Source organism: Ixodes scapularis, unplaced genomic scaffold, assembly GCF_016920785.2.
Source record: "Ixodes scapularis isolate PalLabHiFi unplaced genomic scaffold, ASM1692078v2 ptg001212l_1___fragment_1__unscaffolded, whole genome shotgun sequence".
NCBI classification, from domain to species: Eukaryota; Metazoa; Arthropoda; class Arachnida; order Ixodida; family Ixodidae; genus Ixodes; species Ixodes scapularis.
Window position 1 is genome coordinate 1,014,844 of NW_024610117.1, and position 24,361 is coordinate 1,039,204.

The 24,361-nt window shown below is 44.5% G+C and overlaps 1 protein-coding gene across 1 annotated transcript in view; it reads right to left on the minus strand.

Moving 5' to 3' along the window:
• Positions 1 to 24,361, minus strand: part of LOC115332280 (putative acyl-CoA synthetase YngI) — a 257,512-nt gene that overhangs the window by 91,554 nt on the left and 141,597 nt on the right. Inside the window, exon 10 of the mRNA XM_040220250.2 lies at positions 4,665 to 4,756. Coding sequence (XP_040076184.2) covers positions 4,665 to 4,756 — 92 coding nt within the window. The remainder of the gene's footprint in view (positions 1 to 4,664; positions 4,757 to 24,361) is intronic.

Sequence of the window (24,361 nt, forward strand, 5' to 3'; positions counted from 1 at the left end):
TATGCCCAGTACAGCCGCAATATTGAAATTGTGAAGAAAAACGTTGTAGAGCCTTAAAAGTTGCCGTAAAAAGCTTATTTAATAAATGGCAATAATAAATATTACGGACATGCAACTTGTGACAAGCATTAACGTTTTGAAAAATGTCTTTGCCAATTGCGTCACAAAAGGAAGTGAAGAGGAGCGCAAATTGGGGGGAGAGGGCAGGGGGGAGGACAGCAATATTGACGGGCTTTCAGTCTCCTGAAGGACCTGATGGTGATGATCTCTTGTGTGTGTGTGTGTGTGTGTGTGCGTGTTTCAAGTCTTTTCTAAACCGTTTGAGACGGTAAAACAATATCGATCTCGGGACTGTCAGCGGCTCTTTATTCCCTCTCTACATATGCACACTTAACTGCGGACACGCTAAGCCACAGTCAGCCCACCATATATGCGGCCAAACGTTTGGGGCTACGCTGTCAAAACTATCGGCGCCCTTTCGCTTGAGCTTCTTGACACCCTCCAAAGCAGTGAACGCGCACTCACCACTTCTGAAATAGCTGTCCGAAAGTATAGTGCGCTAAAGGTGGCGCCACGTAAACGAAGTTACGTCTGAGCCAACTGCGGTTACGGGTGCCCGTGTAACAGGGGTAGTAAAGATATCTGACTGTCACGGAGCTTAGTTCGCTGCGTCCCAGCGAAAAACCTCCTAGAACCGGAGGTCCTAGTCGTGGATATTCGGCCTGAAGTAACGAAGCCGAACAATTGACCCCGATTGGACACGTGTAAAGCGGTAGCGGTTGGCCAGGACCGCGATTGATTATGAGTCGAACGTCGACGGTGCGCTCAGGTTCAAATTGATCCTCTCTTTGGCCCCCGGCAGGCGACGCAAAAAATATCCAGCACTCTGGAATTTTAGTTTATGATGTGTTTAAAATCACAGAGGAAAAAAAAGACGCTGAAGTATTCAAGCATGCTTTTAACGAGACCCTATCTGCAGTTTGCGTGCGGTGAAAATCTCGTTTCATTGGAGTGCTTGATATATTTTATATATTTAGATATTCGTTCAATTTGTGGAGGCTTTATCACAGTGTGTTAGAGCTTTTTCTCCCACGGTGATTGTCACAGAAGGTTGCAAATGCGATCCTGTAACTTTTACTTATGCTGTCATTGCAAGAGCTGTCAGAGGATGAGTCCAGATGAGGTGCTAAGCTGGTAGAAACTGTGTAAGAGGAGGGGAAACGTTCACGCGGGGGTGCTAGGGAGCCGAGTTCTGATGGAATGGTTAGTTCTTCAAACGTGTTCGAAAGTGGAGGCAAAGGCAGCTAACTGTGTGCCTAAAACTACGTGTAATCGTTACTTGTTACAGTCAGAAATCCCGCTCAAACGTGCCTTCGAATTGTCGTATCCTCGTCTCCTTCAATTGCCACTGGTATAGAAAGCAAATATTTGCCCTTTTCGAGGGTATACACTAAGTTATAGTAGGAGACGAGAGGGCGCTGGGGCGTTAGATTTAAATAAAATTTGACAATATTTGATTCTGAGGTTTTTCAAATTAATACATTCAAGCGCCAGCACTCTCATAGTTCAATTGGTTGACGAGAGTGGCAACCCCGTTGAGGAAAAACTGTGCTTCCATTTTCTACTTACGAGAGCTCCCTAAACTTGCCCGTGCTTCCAGAAAACATGATTGCGCTTTGAATACAGGGACATAGGAAGAACAGACACCACAGAACGCTAACCTAACCTAACCTAACCTAACCTAACCTAACTTAGCCTAACCTAACCTAACCTAACCTAACCTAACCTAACCTAACCTAACGTAGCCTAACCTAACCTAACCTAACCTAACCTAACCTAACCTAACTTAGCCTAACCTAACCTAACCTAACCTAACCTAACCTAACCTAACTTAGTCTAACCTAACCTAACCTAACCTAACCTAACCTAACCTAACTTAGCCTAACCTAACCTAACCTAACCTAACCTAACCTAACGTACCATACCAACTTGCCCTACAATCAGCACGTGCTTCCAGCTTTCCAGTACGAGCATAGGGACCCTCTCTGCGTTTCATCTGCCGGTGTTACCCCTCTGGGCCCTCTCATCGAAGGGACGAAGCTTTCTTTATCCTCAGGGCCAAATAACATCAACAAAATTTCAAAAAATACGAACACGGTATCCGATAATTTTAAGCTAATTTTTAATCATTCGCTATCCATAGGTTACCTTGCTTCCGAGTGTAAAATCGGTAAGATCGTTCCGCTCCCCAAAAACGGAGATCGCCCCTCAATTCCAACTATCGTTCCATTTCACTAAATTCAGTTTCATCGAAACTTCTCGAACATTATATCTGCTCTCGCATAATGTATTTTTTTAGATTGCAATACCTTATTCTACAAAGACCAACAAGGTTTTCGTCGAGGCTATTCATGTGACACACAGCTGGTCGAATTTACGCGAGACATTCATTGCCTTCTTCAAACTCGGAACGAAACTGGCCCAATATCTTTAGTCTTTTCAAAGCCGTTTGACCATGCAACACATATCTGGCTAAGTTGAAATACAATCTCGTCTTGATTTAGAAGGAAAAGCTTTATAGTGGATATGCAGTTGCCTTGCTTCTCGAATGCAGTACATAGTCTTAAAAGGGCATGCATCTAAATTTCTCAATGTCACCTCAAATGTGCCTCAAGGCACAGTTCTTGTTCCTCTTTTCTTAACATTCATAGGGACCAACCACATTGTATTTATTCTAACTTATGTAGTTTTTAGACAACTGTGTAGCTGTATCGCGAAATCACTTCACCCAGTGATCAGACTCTTTTTAAACCGCTAGTACGAGTTTCCAAATTATACAACAACTGACAGTTGCCATTCGATAAATTAAAGTTTGCACTAATTCGCTTTTCTTGGAAGAAAGCAACCTATTCCTTTTATTACATGTTAGATGACAAGAATTATGAGAAAGTCGATGAGTACAAATATATCCGTGTCGTACTCAAATCTGATCTCACAAGGAGTAGCCACATCAAGGGTATTTTCTGTGACACAGCAAGGACCTTTGGGTATATCCGGCGTTTTCTGAGTGCTGCTCCTTCAAAACTTAGGAAGCTTGCCTACAAAACTTTCGCTCGACTAAGTTAGACTACTCTGTCGCAATCTTGAATCCTCCCTAAAATTGCTTATTCACTAAACTTGAAGCAGTTAAAGCCGAGCGACCCGCTACATTTCCTCTAACTACGATTATACATCCAGTGTCTCTTCTATAGAAATAAGCCTAAATTTATCTATTTTCGAGGCAAGTCGCACGATAGCACAATCTTTGCTTACTTTATAAGACTTATCATTGTCATCCAGTGGTTAGAAGTTCATTCTTGCTAAATCCCACGCTGCCATCTCGTCGTCTCAATAACTCCCGAAATTTTAAACGAAGATCCGGTTCGAGTAACGAATTCAACGAAATATTTCTACCGATGTTAATTGTGGACTGGAACGGTCTTCCAGAATCTACCATGTTAATCACTATCCCTGTGGTTTTTGAGAGTTCTATCATCCTGCATTTTCGCTCTACTTATTAGGTTTCCAGTGTTGCTACTTCTCAGATTTCATAGGCGGTAAAAGTGCGCTGTTCATTTGTTGTTGTTGTTGTGTTTTGTGTTTCCAAATTTCATTGTATAATTTCTAGAGTGGCCTCCTTCTTATCTAAGGATCTCACACGAAAGCTTTTGAGGAAAAATAAATAAAAGAATGAACATCAAGTCAAACAAGCTCGGTTTGAAATGATCAGTGGGTAGACATATGATTGGCTGCCTTGTTTAAACAGGTCGGTTTTCTGACGTCCTCACCCTCTCATCTCCTTCTCTTCCTCAGATTCTACCCAAGTATACTTTATTTCACTTTGAATCCAGACGCAGTCGACGCTACGAGCTCCTGAGTCCGATGAAACATCGTCAAAAGCGCAGCATCTGTTGTTCGTGAAGTTTCTGTACGAGTTCTGACATCGCTGAACCAATCATAAGCATAACAGACTCGGTGATTTGCGTTTTTGACGCTGCCTGGATTGTTTCATTACATAGTAGAGTCCGATGCGTCTGGACATAAGGGACTCTGAAGAGGTTCTTAAGCTCGAACCGCAAGTGAAAGTTGTAATGGAGATACCTTACGAATTGTGTGTCTTAGTTTCTTAAGTTGTTTTTTTTTCGATGTTATTAGTACGTGTGTCGTAAGAGCCAATTGAAATTTAGACGTAGACCTGCCCGTTCCTACACGGCGAGAGTAGAAAGGTGCGAGAGCGGAGAGAAATGCTAGCGGAAGTGACGTCGTCAGCGGGGTTTGATGACCCCTGCTCGCCACTAAGATGTCTCGGGGATGCGTTTGATGACGTCACGACGCCCTGGCAAGATGAGAGGCAGCGATTTCTGCGTGCCCGGAGACAATCGCTGAATGTATTTTGTTTTCTCAAAATAAGTGCGCTTTACGTTTACTTTTACCAACGATGATTGTGATGATTGAATTCACTGGACAAAAAGCTATAGAAGTACCTACTAACTCAGATTTCTTGAAAAGTACATCAACTTCCTTTTACACTGAACGTAGTATAGTATCCACAGTTTAAAACCGACCCGAAACGAGCAATGTCGGAGATTGTGACGTCAGTAATTTAATAATTGGAAGTTTCGTACCTTTTCTAATGGAAGACACGTCGTATGCTCCTTCGTCAAGATGACCAAACAATGAGTAGAAAAGAGGTGTTGAACCGTAGATCGTCGTGCATCTGGAATATCAAGTTTGTTTTGATGACAGTGTCTGGAATAATAAATTGTATATTGTGTTTCTTGGCCCATAGGGCAGATTTATAATCCACCCGAGTCAAACAAGAGTTAAGGGTTCGTTCAAGTACATCATAACTGATACTGAAGAAAGGCGGCGACCCTCTCGGCGAGGGATGAAGTCGCATTCGAGACGAACATTTGTTTTGAGGTCTAATTTCAAGTTTCAAATCTTCAATGAAAGACGAAGCGAATCTGAACGTGGGAGGAGGGCGTAGGGAAAAGGCGAGCGATGTTCAAAACCAACAAGGCAAGAGTCGGAAAAGCATACGACGCAGGCAAGCTGGTAAACGTACTGAACAATAAAGGCTGAGTCCAGAAAGAAATAAGGTGGTCACCCACCTTATTTTTTTTTTACTAAGCTTTATTGTGATCTAATACGCCTTCAGTTAGAACATAATCACATTTTTATGTTACTATATATTATAATATACATGAGGTCGTTTACTTCAATTTTCCATTTGTTTTGCATTTATTAGATTATTATGAATAAAAAAAACTGCGGAAATGGTGCACCTTAATAATTATAAAATTATCCTCCATCGCTCAGAACGAAAATACAAAATCCAAATCGTATCCTTTTTTTTGTTCTGTCACCGATAAACTAACTACAAGTCCACCAATTCTTCGTCTAAATGCGGCCTGTTTAAACAAATACTTGGGCTTTTTCTCTATTGCCGCCCATTTGCTTGAAAATTTATTAAACACTCCAACAAACATAGTTGAAATTGTGACCCAAATATTGGGCAAAATCACCATTTTAGTCCTCAATGCATTTCTCAAAGTGGGAATCTTTACAGGAAACAAAAGAAAAGTGACGTCAACGGAACGTAGCGGTTCAGTCTTCGGTCTGTAGACTTTGTTCCCAACTGATCAGAAGCAGTTTCCTGGCATCAAATGAATCTTTTGGAAGGTCGCACCGGCACCCGTGCAGCACAACAGAAATGCTCGCCATTGTATGTTTTCAAACTGCCCGCTCGACTTGCACGCCTCTCTGTCAGTCACGCCACGGCATTAAAAATCACGGGTATATTTGGATGCGGGTTGTGGTATCTGATTTACTTGTCGACTTCACAATAACTATCTTGAATTTCGCAACGCTAGATAGCATCTTGAAAACCAAAAAGGTGATTCCGAAAATGTAGTTAATTGTTGTATCTAAAAAAAAATGAAAGGTGTTTGCAATTCTCAGTGATACCGAATTAGAGCGCAGCTCTTGAGGAGGAGGACGTGAGGCGAGGGTATGCCCGTGTGACGTCAAGAGGGTTACGTCACTCGTGACCCTCACGACGCTCGTGACGTCCCTTGTGACCCTCGTGACGTTACTCGTTACCCTCATGACGTCATTATGGGGAACTTCCATAATGCAACGCGCGGTTACGCCGACGGCGACGGTTTCAGCAACGCCGCTCAACCGGGAAACGGACGCCTAAAGGCTGAACTCCATGGGCCAAATATGCTGCGAAAAATTGACAAATTTTGCCCGGCGGCTTTTGCTCTGCCCGAGGGATCAGCACAGTGGCTGCTACGTCGCGCGCAAAGCGAGCGTGCCGTCGGGCGACGTTCACAGTTATTCGTTACATAATTCGCTCCATGGAGTTCAGCCTTAAGAGCTGCGCTCTAGAAAATCGCCCCGAGTACTCTTTAAAGCCCAACTGTGACCGGGAGAAAACTGTTTTAAGTCGGCGCACAGAACGTTTCCGAACGTTATTCTTTATCTGCTATGTTCCGGCGCAATCATGGTTATTCGGCTGTCTGGGGCAAGAAGAAAATTTGAAATTAAGCATCCCGCTAAAGCGAGCCTTGCTATGTTAAGTTTGGCTTCGGCAGCCTTTGTCTCAAGAATAAAAATCGGGGCGAAAAGTCCCATAATTTCTACCAATCCTTTTCATTTTCTTTGAATTCTACAAAAACTCGGCGGCGCAATCGGGCTGCATGGTTCATCATATAGAGCGTTCTCCAACATAAAGTGCCAGAACATGGTGAGGAAGGAAGTTCAGATGAAGAAAGAATATATATAAAACAGTTTCATATAAAGAGCACATTACACAAAGTAAAATGTGCTTTAACGAGGTTCGTACAATGCAAATTTCTTCGAAATGTTTTCTATATTGTCACGAATGACAATTGATGAGCCGACGAAACCTGAAACGAACTAAACGTTTAATGGGGCGAACTTGTGTACTAAACAAAAATAAAAGAAAGCTAGCATCGCAGGCGCCGCTAGCGCCGTTAAAGCAGGATTGAGCGCTGGAACGAGACGGACTCCGGCTCGCCATGCGGAGTTCCGATGTACACGCGTTGGCTTCTGAAACGATCGGCGTAGAAATTTCGGGGCATAGAACATTCTAATCTCGAAGAAGCAACAGGTTTTTTGCATTCGCCAGAACGCGACATTTACAGAAACAATAAAAAGATGCATCTGCAGCCAGGAATCGAACCTCGGCTCTTTGCGTAGGAACCAAGCACGATAACCGCTAAACCACGGCCGCGCTGCCTACCTGGCCAGCTGCACCCGCGGCAATATCATCCTTAATAAAATAAGAGATTATAAAATTAGCTCGAGGTAAAATAATTTGTGGAGGAACAGTTGTGTATTAAAAAAGGATCCACTTCCATGTTCGTTTGGAGTGCACAATTAATTAACCTAGTTCAAAGGATTACATATATTTCCAAAATGCTTTATTTGTTTAATATGCATTGATCTAGTCTGCAGGGTGATTCCACGTCTGTTCGTGCAATAATGGTCCGGGTCATATTTCTGATATTTGTGTTAAAAATATATATGAAAGCCATGTTCTTGGGAGGAATACTCAGCTATGTATAAACGCCGGAACATTTTTTTTTTTTTTTTTTTTTGATGAGATATGAAATATAGAAGCTCGAGGTGTGGAAATTAAGAAGTTTTCTCACGATGCTACTTTGCAAAGTCTTAATTTTCTCATCGAGGCTTTCACGTCACCATAACTTTTTAAATACATTTTACAGTAGATGTGCAACGCATGCACAACAAATTAGAAATATTAATCAAATATTTTATGCAAACAAAATATTCAAACATGGCATAAAATCGCGTTTTAGAGAGATATTCACTTTTTGTTTTGCAAATAAACCGTCATTCATAATACTTTACGAAACATATCGATATGCCGTCTTTAAAGGTTTCTTTACGAATATATCAAAATAATATGCCCACCTTTAATTTTCTTCTTGTTATTAACGCAGAAATGCGGCTGATTTCTCCGAATCAGTGATGTACACGTTCCTCAAAAAAGGAACGAAAGCTCGTTCCTAGTTCCTTCTGATTTTTGGAACGCGTTCCCGTTATGAGTTCCATCGGTTAAAAAGGAACTCATTCCCGTTACAGTGCAAAAAATGGAATGTATCGTTACATATACGTTACATTTGTATTTTGTTAATTACCATATTTAGTTAAATCACGCAAAGATTGTTTTCTTCTTTCTTCTATCACATCAATACGCAACATACGAGTTTGTCGCGATGGAAGGGCACCAGAAAAAGAAAACAAGCGGAAGCAGGGTTTTATTTGTTGATATATTCTAGGTAAAAATCTCAGCTTTTAACGATATTCATGTTTGTAGTGGACGATTGAGACGAGCCAAATGTACCCACATTGCACCAGCGTTTCATAACAACCTCACACGTTTCAAGCTAACAAAGTTCCTTATCAGAGCTTAACAACAGTTGCTTCTCGATGTTGCTGTCCGCAAGACGAGCAAGCGCAGGAGAGGGTAGACATTTTTGAAGGTCAGTCTTGAAAGCTACAAATACTTCTTTGCGAAGGTTGGATTTGTTGTTCAGTTTGAAGGTCGGGGACAAGAGAAGGAATAAAGGTTATTTTTGTGTATTTTTTAGGTAAGCTTCATCTCTTATTTTTTTTAAACTCCACTTGGCACTTTGCAGTGCCTTGAACTAGCTTGTGATGGCGAAACATTGAGTAACGTATGAACTCCAAACGAGGAAAGGTACGACAAACCTTCACTCGGAGCGAGCCGACGTCTTCGTCATAGCAGTTTTGCCGAACAGCACTTAACTTTTTGAGCGTTAGTTATGGGATGTCTTTTATATTTTCCAAATCATTTTGTTTCTAATGGGTTGAATATAACTGACGCGAAAAGGGACTTTGAGCTCGAATACCATTAATTAACTGCCGATTCACAAAAACAAAACGGCCCCATTCTGTAAAATAGCCAACTATGCATACGTAAACTTAAAACTCTCAGTTACGCAAGTGGCCATGTAAACATCCGGCTTTTCCAACCGCACTCAACAAAGTGCGGTTAGAAAAGCTACTGGCTCCACGAACAGTCAACGAATCTGACCTTTTATGTTAGCATTACTACAAATACCTCAAGAATGAGGCTGCTTCTCCTCACAACGTGAGTTCATCAAACTCTTCTTTAGGGACTCTGATGAAATTCTGGCTGGAGTAAGTCAAGACTTGTGTGCTGCTAGTCTGTCGGTAACCCCATTGAAACCACGTAAAACCATCTTTAAAAAAAGGCGCAAAGCATATTTGCAGAAAAAACAAGCTCAAGTGAGTTCTTCGATTAGAAGAAACCTGTCAAGCGTTTATGATGTGAAAACCGGCGAAAACAGTTGTGAGCACTACACGGAGTGGTTTGACGCGTTCCGAGAAGCGCTGAAGACATGCAGTTCTCAAATTCATAAAATCAATAATGAGAACTATTTTCGGCTCCCCTCATTGTCGGACTGATCTTCCATCGCCTGCGAATGGCGAAGGTAAGGTGGAATTGCGATAATAACAGCTGTTTTTACCAGCGCAAAAGGGTGATATCTTTTCTCAATTTTCAGATCCCACTTAAAAAAAGGATTAGCGCCGAGTATGATTTCTGAAGTTTTGTATGGAGCAGCGCGGTAAGGTGACATTGAACAGAGAGTAAGGACAATTGTTTTACACGATGTTCATCCAAGAAACGTCCGCTAGGAGCAACAATTCGCAGCCATATTTTTGTCTCATGCTTTCAATAATTGCAAGCTCTTTCTAAGGAGAAAAAAAAATTATGCAGAAATCGTTGTTGTCGCTACGCTATTTCACGTCCGAATGAAGTAGCATTTAGCTTAGAGGATCAGGCTGAGAGAAGGATAGGAATTCCCACCTCTCAAAGCTCCCCATTCTATAGTCTTCGAAGAGCCATTTTGTATCCCGGGCGTCGGCGGTTTTGGATGCAGCCACAACAGCTGCCACGGCGAGTAGCAAATCGAGCTGCCGTGACCGCAGCCATGGCCGCTCGATCCACTACTCTCCCGCTCCGGCGGCGCGTCATTAGAAGCGTGCCAGGAAGCTCTTTTTTTCTTGCAGGAGGGAAAGTGGACGTAACGAGTGAATGAACGGAGCGAAAGAGCACGGTGAGAACCGCGAACCGCGCCGCGACATCGCAAGACCCTTCCATTACAAATGAGACTATACCAAACTTCGAGCTTGGGTGGCTTACCTTGTAGTTGCTGGTGAACCACCCAAGCCCTTTCTTAGAGTCCGAAAGTGGTGGCGACTCTGAGCCAAACCGTCTGATTTGTGATATTACGGAAGAATTGTTGTCTCTCCTTTGTCGACAACCATGACGAAGTTAGCAGTCTTCTGGTGGCGTCCATTTCTACCGAGCCTCCGCTTTCCGAAGTAACCTCGTGAACAAACAGCAAATCTGTCGTCGGAAAATTAATCACAGGAGTACTTGCCTCAAACATCAGCATAAGATGACCACTGGATGCGTTTGATGGTTGGCCATGTAACGTACCCAGTGGCAATGGGCGAGTTTTCTGGGAACTTCTTTTTTAGAGAAAGTTAAGCGGTTGGGTGTTGTGAATACAGCGACTCCGGTAATAGTCCAAGGATTGAGTTTTCCTTTCATAATGCCTTGTTGTTGCACTTGAGACAAGGATGGTGAAAATATTTGCTCCATTGTTTTCAAGCAACAGCAAGCGCCCTTTACTCAAACGTATGCTACACGACATCAGAAGTCACTACATAACGCGTGGTCATCTCTCTCATGGCAATATCACCTAGAAGACTAGGTCTGTGTATGACGTCATCTTTAGTGAATTCCCGCCACTCCCCTAGCGGCAAGCACATTCAAACTCGACGACAGCCGCCACAAAATGTCAGACGCGTCCCTCCTGGAGTCACCACGTGCGTAAAAGCTCTAGTTTGAGACGTTACACGAGGTGCTTTCGACGATTTTGACGCAAATTAGGCAAGCTGCGTGAGTTTAGTAGTAGTCACATTTGGAGGGAAAGAAGCAGACCCTGATTCTAGCTGGCATTGCTCATAGACTCCCTCTACGCCTTTTGGATGACTGCCTAGGGTAAACATCACGAAGACTGAATTCTCAAAATTTGTAGGCCCGGCATCATCATATCCTACGGTTCATGCTCATCGGCTATTCACACGAAGCGGGAAAAAATTAGCAGCTAGCAATTTTCCAAAATATCCTATAATTAATATTGGAGCATTTACAACGCGAGGGCTTCGATTTGTTGAAATATTAAAGAGTCGTTTCGGGGAGCGCACTTCACTCTCAAATCAAATACGGGTCATGTAACCGTCTGGTGAGTACGTAAATCGTAGCACTATATAAACGTAAAACAGCAATTGTAAGAGGTGAGATAACCTGACGTCAGGTAACACGATGTTAATATTTTGCCTAATTTAGGGACGAAACCGGATTGGTAATTGGGCCACGTGGCGTGAATTCCAGCGCAAAATTTGGCACGAAAACTGGACGGGTCTTAGGTCACGTGATGCCACACAACGCGATGTAAATTTTACCACTCAATTTAGAGGTGAAGTTGGATTGATGTTTAGGTTCCGGGACAACAACATCTCTACTCAATTTAGCCCGAAAACCCTTTGGTGAATGGGCCGTGTTACGCCAAGCTTGACTCTAAATTTAGCGGGAATAATGTATTCTTTAATTCATGTGGCCTCGATTTTACAGTAATCTAGCGTCAAAACTAAAGGAGTGTAAAGGACACGCAACATCAAGTTGCATGATATCCCCTTTATTGCTAAATTTAGTGGGGAGACTGAATTGATTTGAAGGTCCAGTAACCGTCAATTTCACCGCCTGCAAGTTTTGAGCTGCACACCTGGCTTGCCAAGGCGAGCATTTTAACTCGGGTTCACTAATCTCTACTTTAGGGGGCCGGATGACTCGTTGAGCAGACAGGTATGAAGCCACCGGAACTAAGCTTCTCGTCCCGGAGGTAAGCGCTTAACAAGTTTTTCATCTCTTCCGAGTGCGGGATCGACAGCGTTCAGGGCTCAGGGTTTTTTCTTGTCATCCTAAGAGAGCCTGCTTGTTGCGAAGTAACAGCGCACGCGGACACGAGAAGTCTCCTGGGAAGCCATTTGATGTGACAATTTTGAGATTCTACTTGATTAAGTGTGCCTATGTCCCACGTTCCAATGCCTTATTCTCAGGATTTTATTCAGAACGGGAGTATTAAAACCCAATAAAAAAAACCAAAACACCTGGACCGAAATATAGATTCAGCGCACTAGGAAGCCCAGCACACGCCCGACTTCCGGGACAAGCATCGAGCTTTCGGTGGCTTCACTTGTGCCAGGCTCGGATTGCAGCTATGCGCCATCCAGCCCCCTATAGTGGAAATTACTGGTCGGGTTTAAACTGTGTGTCGTTATGCTCAGCTACTTTGAACGCCGACGTATGGGAGAAGAAAAAATTCTGAAAGGTCTGCATATTTATTTTGGTGAGCTTTTTTTTTTTAGTTTCTTCGAGCGTTTTTTAACGCACATCAAGAGACGGGGAGAGGCTTTTGTACTCAACCGTCGCGTGTAAATTATGGAATGCTACAGTGCCGCTCTCCAGTGTTACATAATCTGGGCGTTGCATACGACTGTCAACGATGCCGGAATAGCAGACAAAGGCAACTTATGGCGGGGGTTCACGCGCCGCATTTGTGGTTGCGTCTTGCGATCACTGAAGACCGTGCTAGGTTGTCTGGTAGAGCGACGATACCAGACACCACCGCCGCGCGTCTACGCACCGGACGTCGATACAGGGATATATTACGCATGCGGACGTGCTCGGACAAGCATTCAAGTCAATTCAGTAGTATTACGTTGGGTGAATGATTTGATCTGCTGTCGGGGTTTCTTCTGACGTAATTATTGCGAAAACAGTTTTTCTGACATAGGTGTCCTGTTAAATTTTTAATCGCTTATCTTTAAATTTCGGTGTTTCTATAAGGCACTTAAAGTTTAAATAAATCTAAAAGGCGCGTTGGTGCCTTGCATTGGTAGACCCGCTTTGAACTACACCCACTTTTCGATCCGCTATAGACCAACACAGTGTTTACTCAAAGCCCGCTTTGTCCACACCAGGTGTGCGTACTACGCGTGCGCAGAAACCAAATCGGGAGGAGTGAAGCGTCTGCGCATGCGCAGTACCGACAACAGCGCCACCGCAGTCGCGTAAAGTCAGTGAGTTGAGTTGGACTCTATATCCTTCCAGACACCACGGACGTTACGCCATCGTTGGAAAAAACGACTATACATTTAAAAATGTATCTTGTAAAAGTTTCATTTCTTTCCCGAACGAAAAACTCAGTACAACTTTTCGCTATCTGGTTTATGGATTTGGAAGTCTATCTGGATATCATGTTTTTAGATATAATTCCTTAGTCCGCAATCTGGAGTTCAGCTTTCCAGAAACAATTTCATTTGGATTTCCAGTTTCGTAATTCAGATAGTGAAAAACACTTTTAGGTGTTTCGGTTAGGGTGTCGAACCGACATTTTTATCGGTTGGTTTCCGGTTCCGGTTCACGGCTTTGTGTTCAGCTCCGGTTCAGTTCAGGGGAGCGAAAAAAAAACGGTTCGAACCTGGTTTGAACCGCAAAACTCAGAATATATTTTCCGCGTTTCTTTGGCAATAGGCACAGTTACAACAGTGGAACGAGTATCATATAGCTTTTTCTTGTCATTCGCAGAACCCACATTTATTTTGAGGTACAAAAATAAATTCCGTTATTTAACTTCAATGAAACAGTAAAACAAAGCTAGATTAACATATATGGCTCGCCATCTATTTTTATACCTCAGTCACATACATTTTGCCCGAATCAAAAGGTTATCAGTTTGGTAGGTTGCCTAAAATACTACTTTGCGCCGCTATACTAAAAGTCGAATCCTGCTGTGCTTTTGAACCAAAGTTAATTACTGAGCATAAAATCATTAAATGTGCATGTCTTTACCATATCTATCTTGAAATCTAGTTTACAAAATACGTTTTACAATATATGTAATGACGGCGCTACTGAGCTAACGGCAATATTATTTTCAAAATGCCTGGAACGTTTTAGGACAAACCCTTTCAGTTTACTTTTTATAGAAACACTGAGCGGCAAGCACAACGCTTGCCTTCCTGGCAAATATTGTTTATACTCAGCACCGCGATGCAGGCGAATAATCATGCAGAAAAGAATGACCTCCATACTCAGATCGGATCTGGCCTAACATCGCGCGTACCGAAGTGAACATTTTCCACACAGTTTGGCATTTGGGGTTTGTACTTGTCAAGATGCCGATCGATTCGATTTGCAAATAAACATCACCCTTGCTATTTTTTATAGTTTTTTGTTAAATAAAACAAAGTAGTATTTTATACTCTGCTCGACATTACAGCTACTTAATTTATCACTTTCTGGCGGTCTGCGTGCGCCATCGTCATAGTTTCGCCACGCGTCATTGTGTACTTTGTTTTCGTCCAGCCCACAATCACATAAAACTGTTTTTCATCAAATAAAAGAGGCAACAGACTTCTATATGTTTGAGAAGTTTAATATGCGTCGGGAAAAGATGTTATTTAAGTCAGCTTCTAAATGAAAAAAAAAATGTTTATATTTCTTCCAACTCACTTAAACACGTGCCTCTCTAGGATAAAAACGCCGGAAAAGATTTGCAGAGTATATATCAGATAATTTGGGAGTGCATTTACTTATGATGCATACCTTTAGGGTGACCGGCCCTTTAATTTTCTGGTCAAGTCTTCGGGCACCAATAAAATATTTTTTTTATTGTTATCAATACATTACGAGGTTCCCATAACAGCTTAAGGCCGACACGGGAGTACGATATTCAAAAATAGGCCATCTGTTGAGTCTGCGGAAACGTGTTTTTATGTTCGCTGTTTGGCAGTGTGAAGCACCGGGTCCCGGGGTATGCCAAAAGTAGTTTGTGCTCACACTATAGATCCGAAGGCAAAAATACGAAATGTGCAGAAAGAGAAATAATAAATGGTATTCTTCTAAATATTCCCATACAGGACGCCTTACTGCAAAATTAAATGTATAGAAATGGAGATTTTTAACGTAAAGTTATTTAACCGAACTCCGTCCGGTTGGGCCAAAATTCTGAGGAATACAAACCTTCACCAACCAAGTGCTAAACATTCAGGAGCTCCACGCTTCAATAGGTCGGGCTTAATAGGTCGACAGCCACTAAACCATCGGCGTATGGCAACGCACTAGAGCACTTGGAGAACAAATATGTCCGAGGACACCTAAGCACTTCTACTGAAATGTGAAGGCGAAATCAGAGATGGCATTCTTCTGCTCCCTTAGTTTTTCTGCGGCGTAGTGTATTGGACGGCCCCATTTCGTTGGCCGACGGCCGAGCGCGCGCTCTCGTGAAGTGGCCTAACCGCGATGAGCTCTGCTGCGCAACCCCTTCGGAGTTTGCCCGAGCGGGCCGTGCGCCAAGCTCGCACCGCCGCACCTCTTACCGGCAGCCGGGCCGCTGTGTGCGCTGCGCCGCCATAGAGAGGGCTTCTCTGGAGGCGTTTTTTTTTTTTGGAACTAAGCCGCACGAGAGCCAATGGGAGGGAGCCTCGTTCATTGATGACACGCGATAACCAATGGGACACGCGACATTGGAACGAGGGAAGCCGCCGTTTGGCGCGGCTTCAAAGCTGATGACGTCCGATTCGCTCCATGGGACAGCTAATGCTTTCGCATAATAAGTGAAGGAAGCAAACGAAATAACATAGATGGAAAAGAAGCTGCAGCTGTCCAAGTGCAAATAGTTGTTCCTGATAAAAATATCGGACCGGTTTTGAAACCAGGAACTCATAACTGTTCAGGACTTGGTTGGTTATCGTCCGCATTTCTTTAATAGAAATGTGTGCAATGATGTTATTAATTACACATAAATAACGCAAAGAAGAGACAATATATTTCTAATTTAAATTACATTTGAACATCGCATTGCACCAGCTTGAAGCTTCGCAGAATACATTCTCGGGAAGCTAAAGTTATATTCGGTTTTACGTGCACTTGTTTTGGGGCCTCATTTTACAACTCTGTGCTTTATCGGTCAAGCGAGCTCTAACACTTTATTAAGGCCAGTTCTCACATGAAGCGAAGCGCTGATGTAGCGCTGCTCACGTGACGTCAGCTAGTTAAATAGGTTCCAGGCCTCTGTTTTTTTCAACATTTCTCTCTCTCCCTCTCTCTAGCTACGTATCGTCTGCCATGAGCAACAGTTTTGACGGTGCGATAGAAAGCTGGTGAACGCTCCCGTGAGCACGCGCTTAGCGAGGTCAGCGCTATGCTTGTATAGCTCTCCGTTAAATATGTGAACAGGCCTTTAGGTAGACGCATATCATTCCGAGACTGCTATATATACTGCACAACTTTACCATTTGGGCATCTCCTTTTGCTATACTTCGTTGCCGCTTAAAGGGGCATTGCAAAGGGGCGAAGAAAATCAAATGCAGCTTTGGAAGGCGTACCTATCAATGTCATAAACGAGAATTCAGTGACAACATTAATCCAGAGCGTCACATAAGGACGACATAGAATTGTAAAAGAAGGATTGTTTGAATAGGCTCAAGTGACCCCTCTGACCCCATCAAGCACGTGACTCTCACTCAGATTTTTGTTTGGAACACTCGTAAATTGGTTGGGTGTTCACATCTTCATAACTGGATGTTAATTTTCAACATTTATGAAGATTGTGCTTGGTCGTTGCACGCTCTTGTCGTTTAGGTTCTCTATTAATTCAGACCAAGAATGCCATCAAGAAAAAAAAAATGTGTTGAAACTTCTGAACTTATTTCACCTATTATGTTAAAGAGACGTCAGATATTTTCTTTATTTTATGTTTAATGTGTTGCTAGAGTTACAGTCACTAGTTAGAACGAACGCGATGCAAATTAAAAAGAAATGGCCAGAAACGCTTTGCAGGGCCCCTTTAACTCCAGACGCAGCCAATGCTACATGCGCAAGCCTGTGGTCCTGACCAGTGCTTGCACTGCAGGCGCGCGCGTGCTTGCCATGGACGCTGAAAGCCCGGAGCTGGCTCTTTTAATTTCTGCTACGCTCACATTTAAAGTAAAACCGAGTATTGTGCTGAGGACATCCCATTTAACCACAAAACTGAGTTGTTTAACATAGTTTGCACGTGACAACATTGCACTATAAACTGGTGGTTAAAATTTTTTTTTTGCTGAAAAAAATTAAAATTTGTAATTCAAAATGAACGCTGCAGAATGCTCGCGCTCAGTGCAACTCATGTATTCAGAAACAAAAAATATTCTTTCTTGGTGCAGCGTTGTGAGGAACGGCGCGTGCGTCTGGCACCTCGAAAACGCGCTTTCTGGCAGGAGTGATTTTGCAAACGAAGTAGCTTTGCTGGATCACGCTGTCTTGTCGGCGCCCAAGATGGGGAGCAGAGAAACTCCCCCCCCCCCCCCCCCCCTCCCACACTTTTCGTTTTACGATGCTCCTCAAGATAATACTTTTTTTTTCTGAGAGACTCCCTCCTCTGTTTGGGAGTCCTAATTCGACAATTATATGTGTGACATTTGCTAACAGTAATCCTCCATTTCTTTTAGTTCGTTCCAAAAACTGTGAAGTTTAAACAAAACTGCGAGAATTTGAGCGGGCCCTCTGAGGCGACTAGAATCTTTACCGTCACGTATCCCTGCCGTACACACTTGTAGTTCTAATTATCGTCAAACTAATAAGCCACATTTAGTCCTTTCAATCCTTCTATTTTCGGAGACAACTTTCATGAGACCGTTCAGCAACAACGAAAATATGTTTGGCTTCCTCAATGATATTTACATGTAAAATGGTTCATGTAACAATTTTGTACTTTCAGTGAATACAACTAAGAGCTAATCCCTGACGTTCATAGCTGGCAAAACACCCATTACTTTTTCTCTTCGCTCAATGGCAGACGCAGGAAAAATAAAGGAAAGAAATAGCTTTCCCTTCCTCAATCGCTATTAGAACAAGCGGCGACGTGATCTGTCGCTAATGGTACACCGCCAGTGTTAGAATTAGGCTATTCTCATCTTTGATTGAACACGAGCCAACACCAATAATTAGCGATGCTGATTGTCAAAATCCCGAGCACTCGACTCGGGCTCCTGAAAATTGAGTACGTCACGGTGGCACGTGACTCGCGGTGAGAAGTCGTGAGTGCAAATGACGTCACGGTGTCAACAACACTAATACATCCCTAATCCGTTGCAACCCAAGAAGGTATTGCGAGTGTAAGAAAACCGGGGAGGAAGAAGCAGACGAAACGCTGGAGAGGAGAGGGGGAAACCCTCTCCTCTTTCCAGCGTTCCGCCTGCTTCTTCCTCCCCGGCCTTCCTTTCTCTCGCCCTACCTTCTTGAGTTGCAACGGACTGTGATGACGCACTCAATTTAAGTCTACTTGACGCGATGAGTCACGGGACTACGTCACAAGGCCACGTGACGTGACATTATTTGACTGCATATCTTGACATCATGATGTCACGTGACCACGTGACACATGATTAGTCGTAGTGCCAATACCAAAGCGCCACGAAAACCCACAATTTTTTGTACGTTGCAGTACAGTATATGACAATTTGATCACTATATACAAATTCGGTTCGGATAAAAATAACGGTTTGGTCTCGGTTCAACACTCTGGTTTTGCTAAGGATTGTTGATCGAAAGCGCCATCCAAATGGTTACGTTTCATTCCTACCAAATTCCGGCTTTCAGTGCTAAAAAAAAGCGCAACATCTGCAACACCTGGAGATCCTTTTCTTGTGACTGGCAGAGAACGGACTTGTGATTAGTTAGGCGAAGTAGAGATTCATAATTTCACAGTTTATTTATTTTTTTATTTTTTTTTTTGCACCGGAAGTTTTAACGAAAATTGGACGCTGTCCAGAACTTGCCTACACCCAAGTCGTATAGGAAGCATCGATAGCTCCTTGAAGTCAAGCCTTTATATGGGTATTTTCTGCCGCACTCCTTACCTGTTCTAAAACGTGACGATAATCTCCGAAAGGAAGCTCAATGCGACTTATAACTTTTTACCTTTGCAACAGATGACAGTGGAGGCGTCCTTGATAATTGAATAATTTCTCGCAACAACTACTTTGTTTGCGCTCCTGCTTGCTACTACGCCTCTATGCGTCAGGAAGTACTATTTAGATGTCGTGTTAGTGGAGCTCGTTTTATTTCGGGCACTTGGAGAACTTTAAAGCATTTTTTTGAAGATGGCCTAGTAGGGTCCAGCTACAGACCCGTTCGTTCAAATCTCATGGGGCCTTACCTAACCTTGAAGTGATCTAGGCTCGAGCCTTGGAGGTTCAAATATTTTGCACCTTCATCGACCACAAGCGAATAATTTACCCACTCCAGGGAACGAAGAGCCGTCTTTTTCTCCGCATACCATTCCTCTTCGCTTGCACCGCCTTGCGAAGTTTCTTCACTCTTCTCGCAGGTCAACACCATGTGGTATGTGTCTGTCTTTTGCAACCCTCACTACGAGAAGACTGCCGGCGTGGATCTGTCCGGGTACGAAGTGCGTAGCTATTTTGGGTGAGAAAGGTATCCCTCTGTAGACTTCGGAAGGTGTGTTCCCCTATCATGCTTAGGAACTTGCCCAGTAGTGCAAATCTCCTTCTTGCTATTCGGATGTCCACCTGACATTTGAAGTAAGACAATCCGTCCTCCACGCCTGAGGCAGAAGTAAAGTCCCGGCTTGGAAGAGAATCTCCGGCTGCGGCGTGAGCCACCTCATTTCCTGCATGGCCATATGCCTGGAAACCAGACAATGTGAACCACCTGCGGGGGGTGCCTTCTCAGTAGCCCGGCCGCCACCTCCCCCCCCCCCCCCCCCCCCCGGAACCCGCCGCTAAGTTGCTAACGGCGCCCTCAGCGTCTAATATTATAGTTCCTTTTGGGTTGTGAGAGATAGCCAGAGCGATGACCACCTCCTCGGCTTCTGTATCAAAAGACATTCTGAATAATGCTTCTGCGACTATCTTGCTCCTGTTTGAGGCAGCCACGGCTGCCGTTGCCACCCCCGCAGCAAATCCCGCGGCGTCGACGTTCAGGGTGCGTGGTCGGCGGGCCCAGGTACGAGCGGGAAACTGGCACTTTGCCACACGTGGCCACCCCCCCCCCCCCCCTCCCCTACCACGTCCCGTAAGGGGTTCATGTTCCTGAGAATTCTACTTGTTTGATAACCGGCTAAAATATGGACTCCAAGCTCTACCTGTTCTCGTAGGAAGGCGGCGCCCGGGTTTTCCAACCCCAGCTTGTCAAGCAGCAAGCTACCGTGGTACGTTCCTCCGAGTCTTTTGACTTGAGCTGCAATCTGGGCGCTGACCAGCTCCTCAAAGGCGCTGTTCATTCCATACTTAAGTAGCCTATGACTGGCTGCATATTTCTGCAGCCCCAGGGCATACTTTCATTCCTTCCAAGCAGAAATTCGAGCTTTACTACGTCGTTCTTGGTAAGGTTTAAGTGCGGCGTTCAACAAATCACCCTCCACACCACAAATGCGTCCACGAGCTTGACGGCCTCCCTTTCTTTAGATCCATGTTGCTTGTTGCGATTCCTACGCAACATACCGTTGGTCTGCACCATCGCCTTCGTGAGCTTTTCAAGTGTGTTCTCGTTGTTCCTTCCCTGTGGAATAAGCTGCGCCAGGAATCGCGCCTCCTGCGTCTTGGGCACCTCTTGTCCTTCCATTTCGACACGGATGTAAGTTACGAGCCCTTCGTGTGCGTTCCGCATGACCAGCAACTCAGACTTTTGCGGCGCGCATTAAAGCCCTCGGCTCCGCGGGTATGCTGCCGGAATATCGGCCGCTGCCTAAAGCGTATCGTTCCCTTGACCGTTGCTCCCAGACTTGCACCAGATCGTAATATCCTCGGCATATATCGGGTGTGAGTCCCGATATATGCGAAGGATATCGCGCACAGATGTGAGTCCCTTGGGATACTCTTGAGATTCTCCATCAGAATTTTCATTGCCAAATTCAGATGTACGTGTGAAAGCACTGTTCCTTGCGGCGTGCCCCTGGGCCCCAGTGCTAGGGGATCCGATCTTTAGTCCCCCAGCGAGAGAACCGCTTTACGCTTCGAAGGAAAACTTCGTATGTAGTTGTACGTTCTTTCCCCTCAGTTGATTCGACTGAGTCCTTATACTATAGTTCCATGTGTTACATTATTCAATGGCTTTTAAAGCGCAGCTCTTAGGCGCCCGTTTCCGTCTTGAGTGGCGTCGGCGTCGGTGTCGGCGTCGGCGTAACCGTGCGGTGCATTATGAGAAACCTCTCATAATGCACCACCGTAACGCGCGCGTTGCATTATGTGACGCACAACACGGGAGGGAGCAGAAGGGAGGAGGGGAGAAGGAAGGAGGAGGGGAGCCATGAGGAGCGGGAGGATGGCGAGGAGGAAGAAGGAGGAGGAGGAAGGAGGAGAGGAGGAGGAAGGGGGAGGGAGGAGAAGAGGTACGGATTAGGAGGAGGGGCATGCCGTCCCCTCCGTATCCTCTCCTCCTCCTGCTCAACAGCTGCGCTCTAATTCGGCATTACAAGGAGTTGTAAACGTGTCCATTTATTTAGATCACGCGCTAAAAGGCACCTTACTTGCGCTCGCGCTGACTGTGGAGCAAGTCCCTCTACAACATAAACAACACCCCTTGCATCGACATGTGTGGGCGTAATTTGAACTGTGTATGAGCACGTAACGAATTGTCCTCAATATGCGTGGTGAGTCTCGCACTCAAAATTCTTTTAAACGACTTTCCCAAGCATAATGTCTAAGACATTTCTCTAAGGTTCCTCAGATTTGAGTCGTTTTCGTTTTAGGAATAAATCGTACCTCAACATTCTTGTACCTCTCCCGGATGGTACACGCCATCCAATATTTTTCATTGAAGTGGAGCAATCAGCTCCCGCGAAGATCCTTTATTCGAATTGCATAACTGCCTCGCTGTAATCCTGTCCGTCTCCGGCGCTAAATTATTCTTCATCGCCGTCAGTGCCGCCTGCAGTTCACCCAGCGTTATTGGCCTATCGATCATCTCGTTCGGTTCTCCCTGATAGTCTGGTTAATGAACGGGAGGCTCCCGGAACAGGAATGCCCTGGCCAGGCGCTCCGTAAGGCAGCAGTCTTCAACCCCTTTCTTATGCATGAAAGAGGTTATCTTGTTCTGTTTCACCGTTCTTGTCCCTTCCGGATCCACCAGTGCCCGAAGAAGTTTTCAGCTTCGTGCAAAACTAGGCTGCCTCGCAACCCATCACACAGACTGTACTAGTTTTACCCTGAATGTCTCAATGCATACTCCTCCGTTCTCTCATTCAGTTCCGCAATCTTGTTTTGCTGTTTCTTTGTTTGCCTCTTTGCATTTCGTTATAGATCTTCGCGCCACCCACAGGTGCCGCAGATGAGGGTCCACTTTCGAGGTTTCCTGAACTGTGTCCACCACCGTAAAATACGGCTCGAGGATTCGAACTAGCTCCCCTGTTCATTCCTCGATGTTGTGAATGGTCGCAACGTTTTGCTTGCCCCACTTGTCCCACTGTACAAGCTTTGCTTTACCGATCGTCTTTGTGCCGAAGTCCTCGGTCCCCCAGCTCGTGCACAGAATGAAATGGCAGCTTCCGTGGTTTTCCCCTGTGTTCATCTACCTTGAACTTCGGATTCCTCTCATCATCGCCAGGATGGGGCACGTGTCTCGGCAAGTGCTCGTCCCTATCGGTGTTGGCGTCTCAGGGTCCGTAACCCAACCTAGCGATGGTGAGAGGAATCCGAAATCGAAGAAGGGTGAACAGAGGGGAAAACCTCGGAAGCTACCATTACTTTCTGGAGACGAGCTGGGGACCCCTGGTAAAGCACTTCCGCTGTTCTTCTCTTTTAGTAACACCCCTCCGAAGCACTTTGTTTAGTAGTTATGTTTGTTGCGTTGCGTGTTTATCCATTCTTGCATGTTTCTTTTGTATTTTTTATGTCACCATGCCTGGGTGTTCACGTAAATGCCAGTAGTGCATCTAAATATATATATATATATATATATATATATAGATAAACAAAATATAGCGTAGGATGCCGAAGACTATAAAGTAATAAAGTCGCACTTCGAAACGTTGTTGGAGTTTTAAAGCATTTAGTGAGTCGACGTTTCGGCCTGAGACAGGCCTTCTTCAAGACTGGTTGCCAGAGTCGGTTACAGGGTTGTTTTCGCTTTCCCCACCCGTCACCTGTCAGATCACGTGTAAAAATGCCCAAGTAAAAGAGCCCAAGGGAAAAAACGCTGCTGTACTCCCCCCCACTCCACGCACGGCCGCAGCAGACGCCGCCAGCCATCGGAGCAAACCAAAGGCCACGTCAGACTTCGTGACCCCAGGAACGTCACGTGCGGAAGGCGCAGTAACGTTCACATAGTTGGATCGGCCCAGATGGCCAGCAACGCACGCCGCGGAAAGACGCAAAGTCAAAAAAAAAAAAAAAAAAACTTTGCGTCCTTCCGCGGCGTGCGTTGCTGACCATCTGGGCCGATCCAACTATGTGAACGTTACTGCGCCTTCCGCACGTGACGTTCCTGGGGTCACGAAGTCTGACGTGGCCTTTGGTTTGCTCCGATGGCTGGCGGCGTCTGCTGCGGCCGTGCGTGGAGTGGGGGGGAGTACAGCAGCGTTTTTTCCCTTGGGCTCTTTTACTTGGGCATTTTTACACGTGATCTGACAGGTGACGGGTGGGGAAAGCGAAAACAACCCTGTAACCGACTCTGGCAACCAGTCTTGAAGAAGGCCTGTCTCAGGCCGAAACGTCGACTCACTAAATGCTTTAAAACTCCAACAACGTTTCGAAGTGCGACTTTATTACTTTATATATATCTATATATATATATATATATATATATATATATATATATATATATATATATATATATATTTCCACCCACCAAGGATAATGTTTGAATACAGACTAATGAAAACACTCCTGACTCTCATTGGATACCCTGCCATTCTCACCACTGCTCCGCTTCTAACGGCCTGCATAAAATGTTGTTTGTTGAGAGCCGTACTTTCAATTCACTACAACCCACACAAGAGGAGCACATTGACTCTTAGGCCTGTGCACCAATCATGAGATTGTGGGATATGCTCTTCCAAAGAGGTAAGCCATGCACTGACTATACATAGATCAGTTCCTGATGCCTCTTCTACCTCCTTGCCGAACCATCTTAAAAACATCA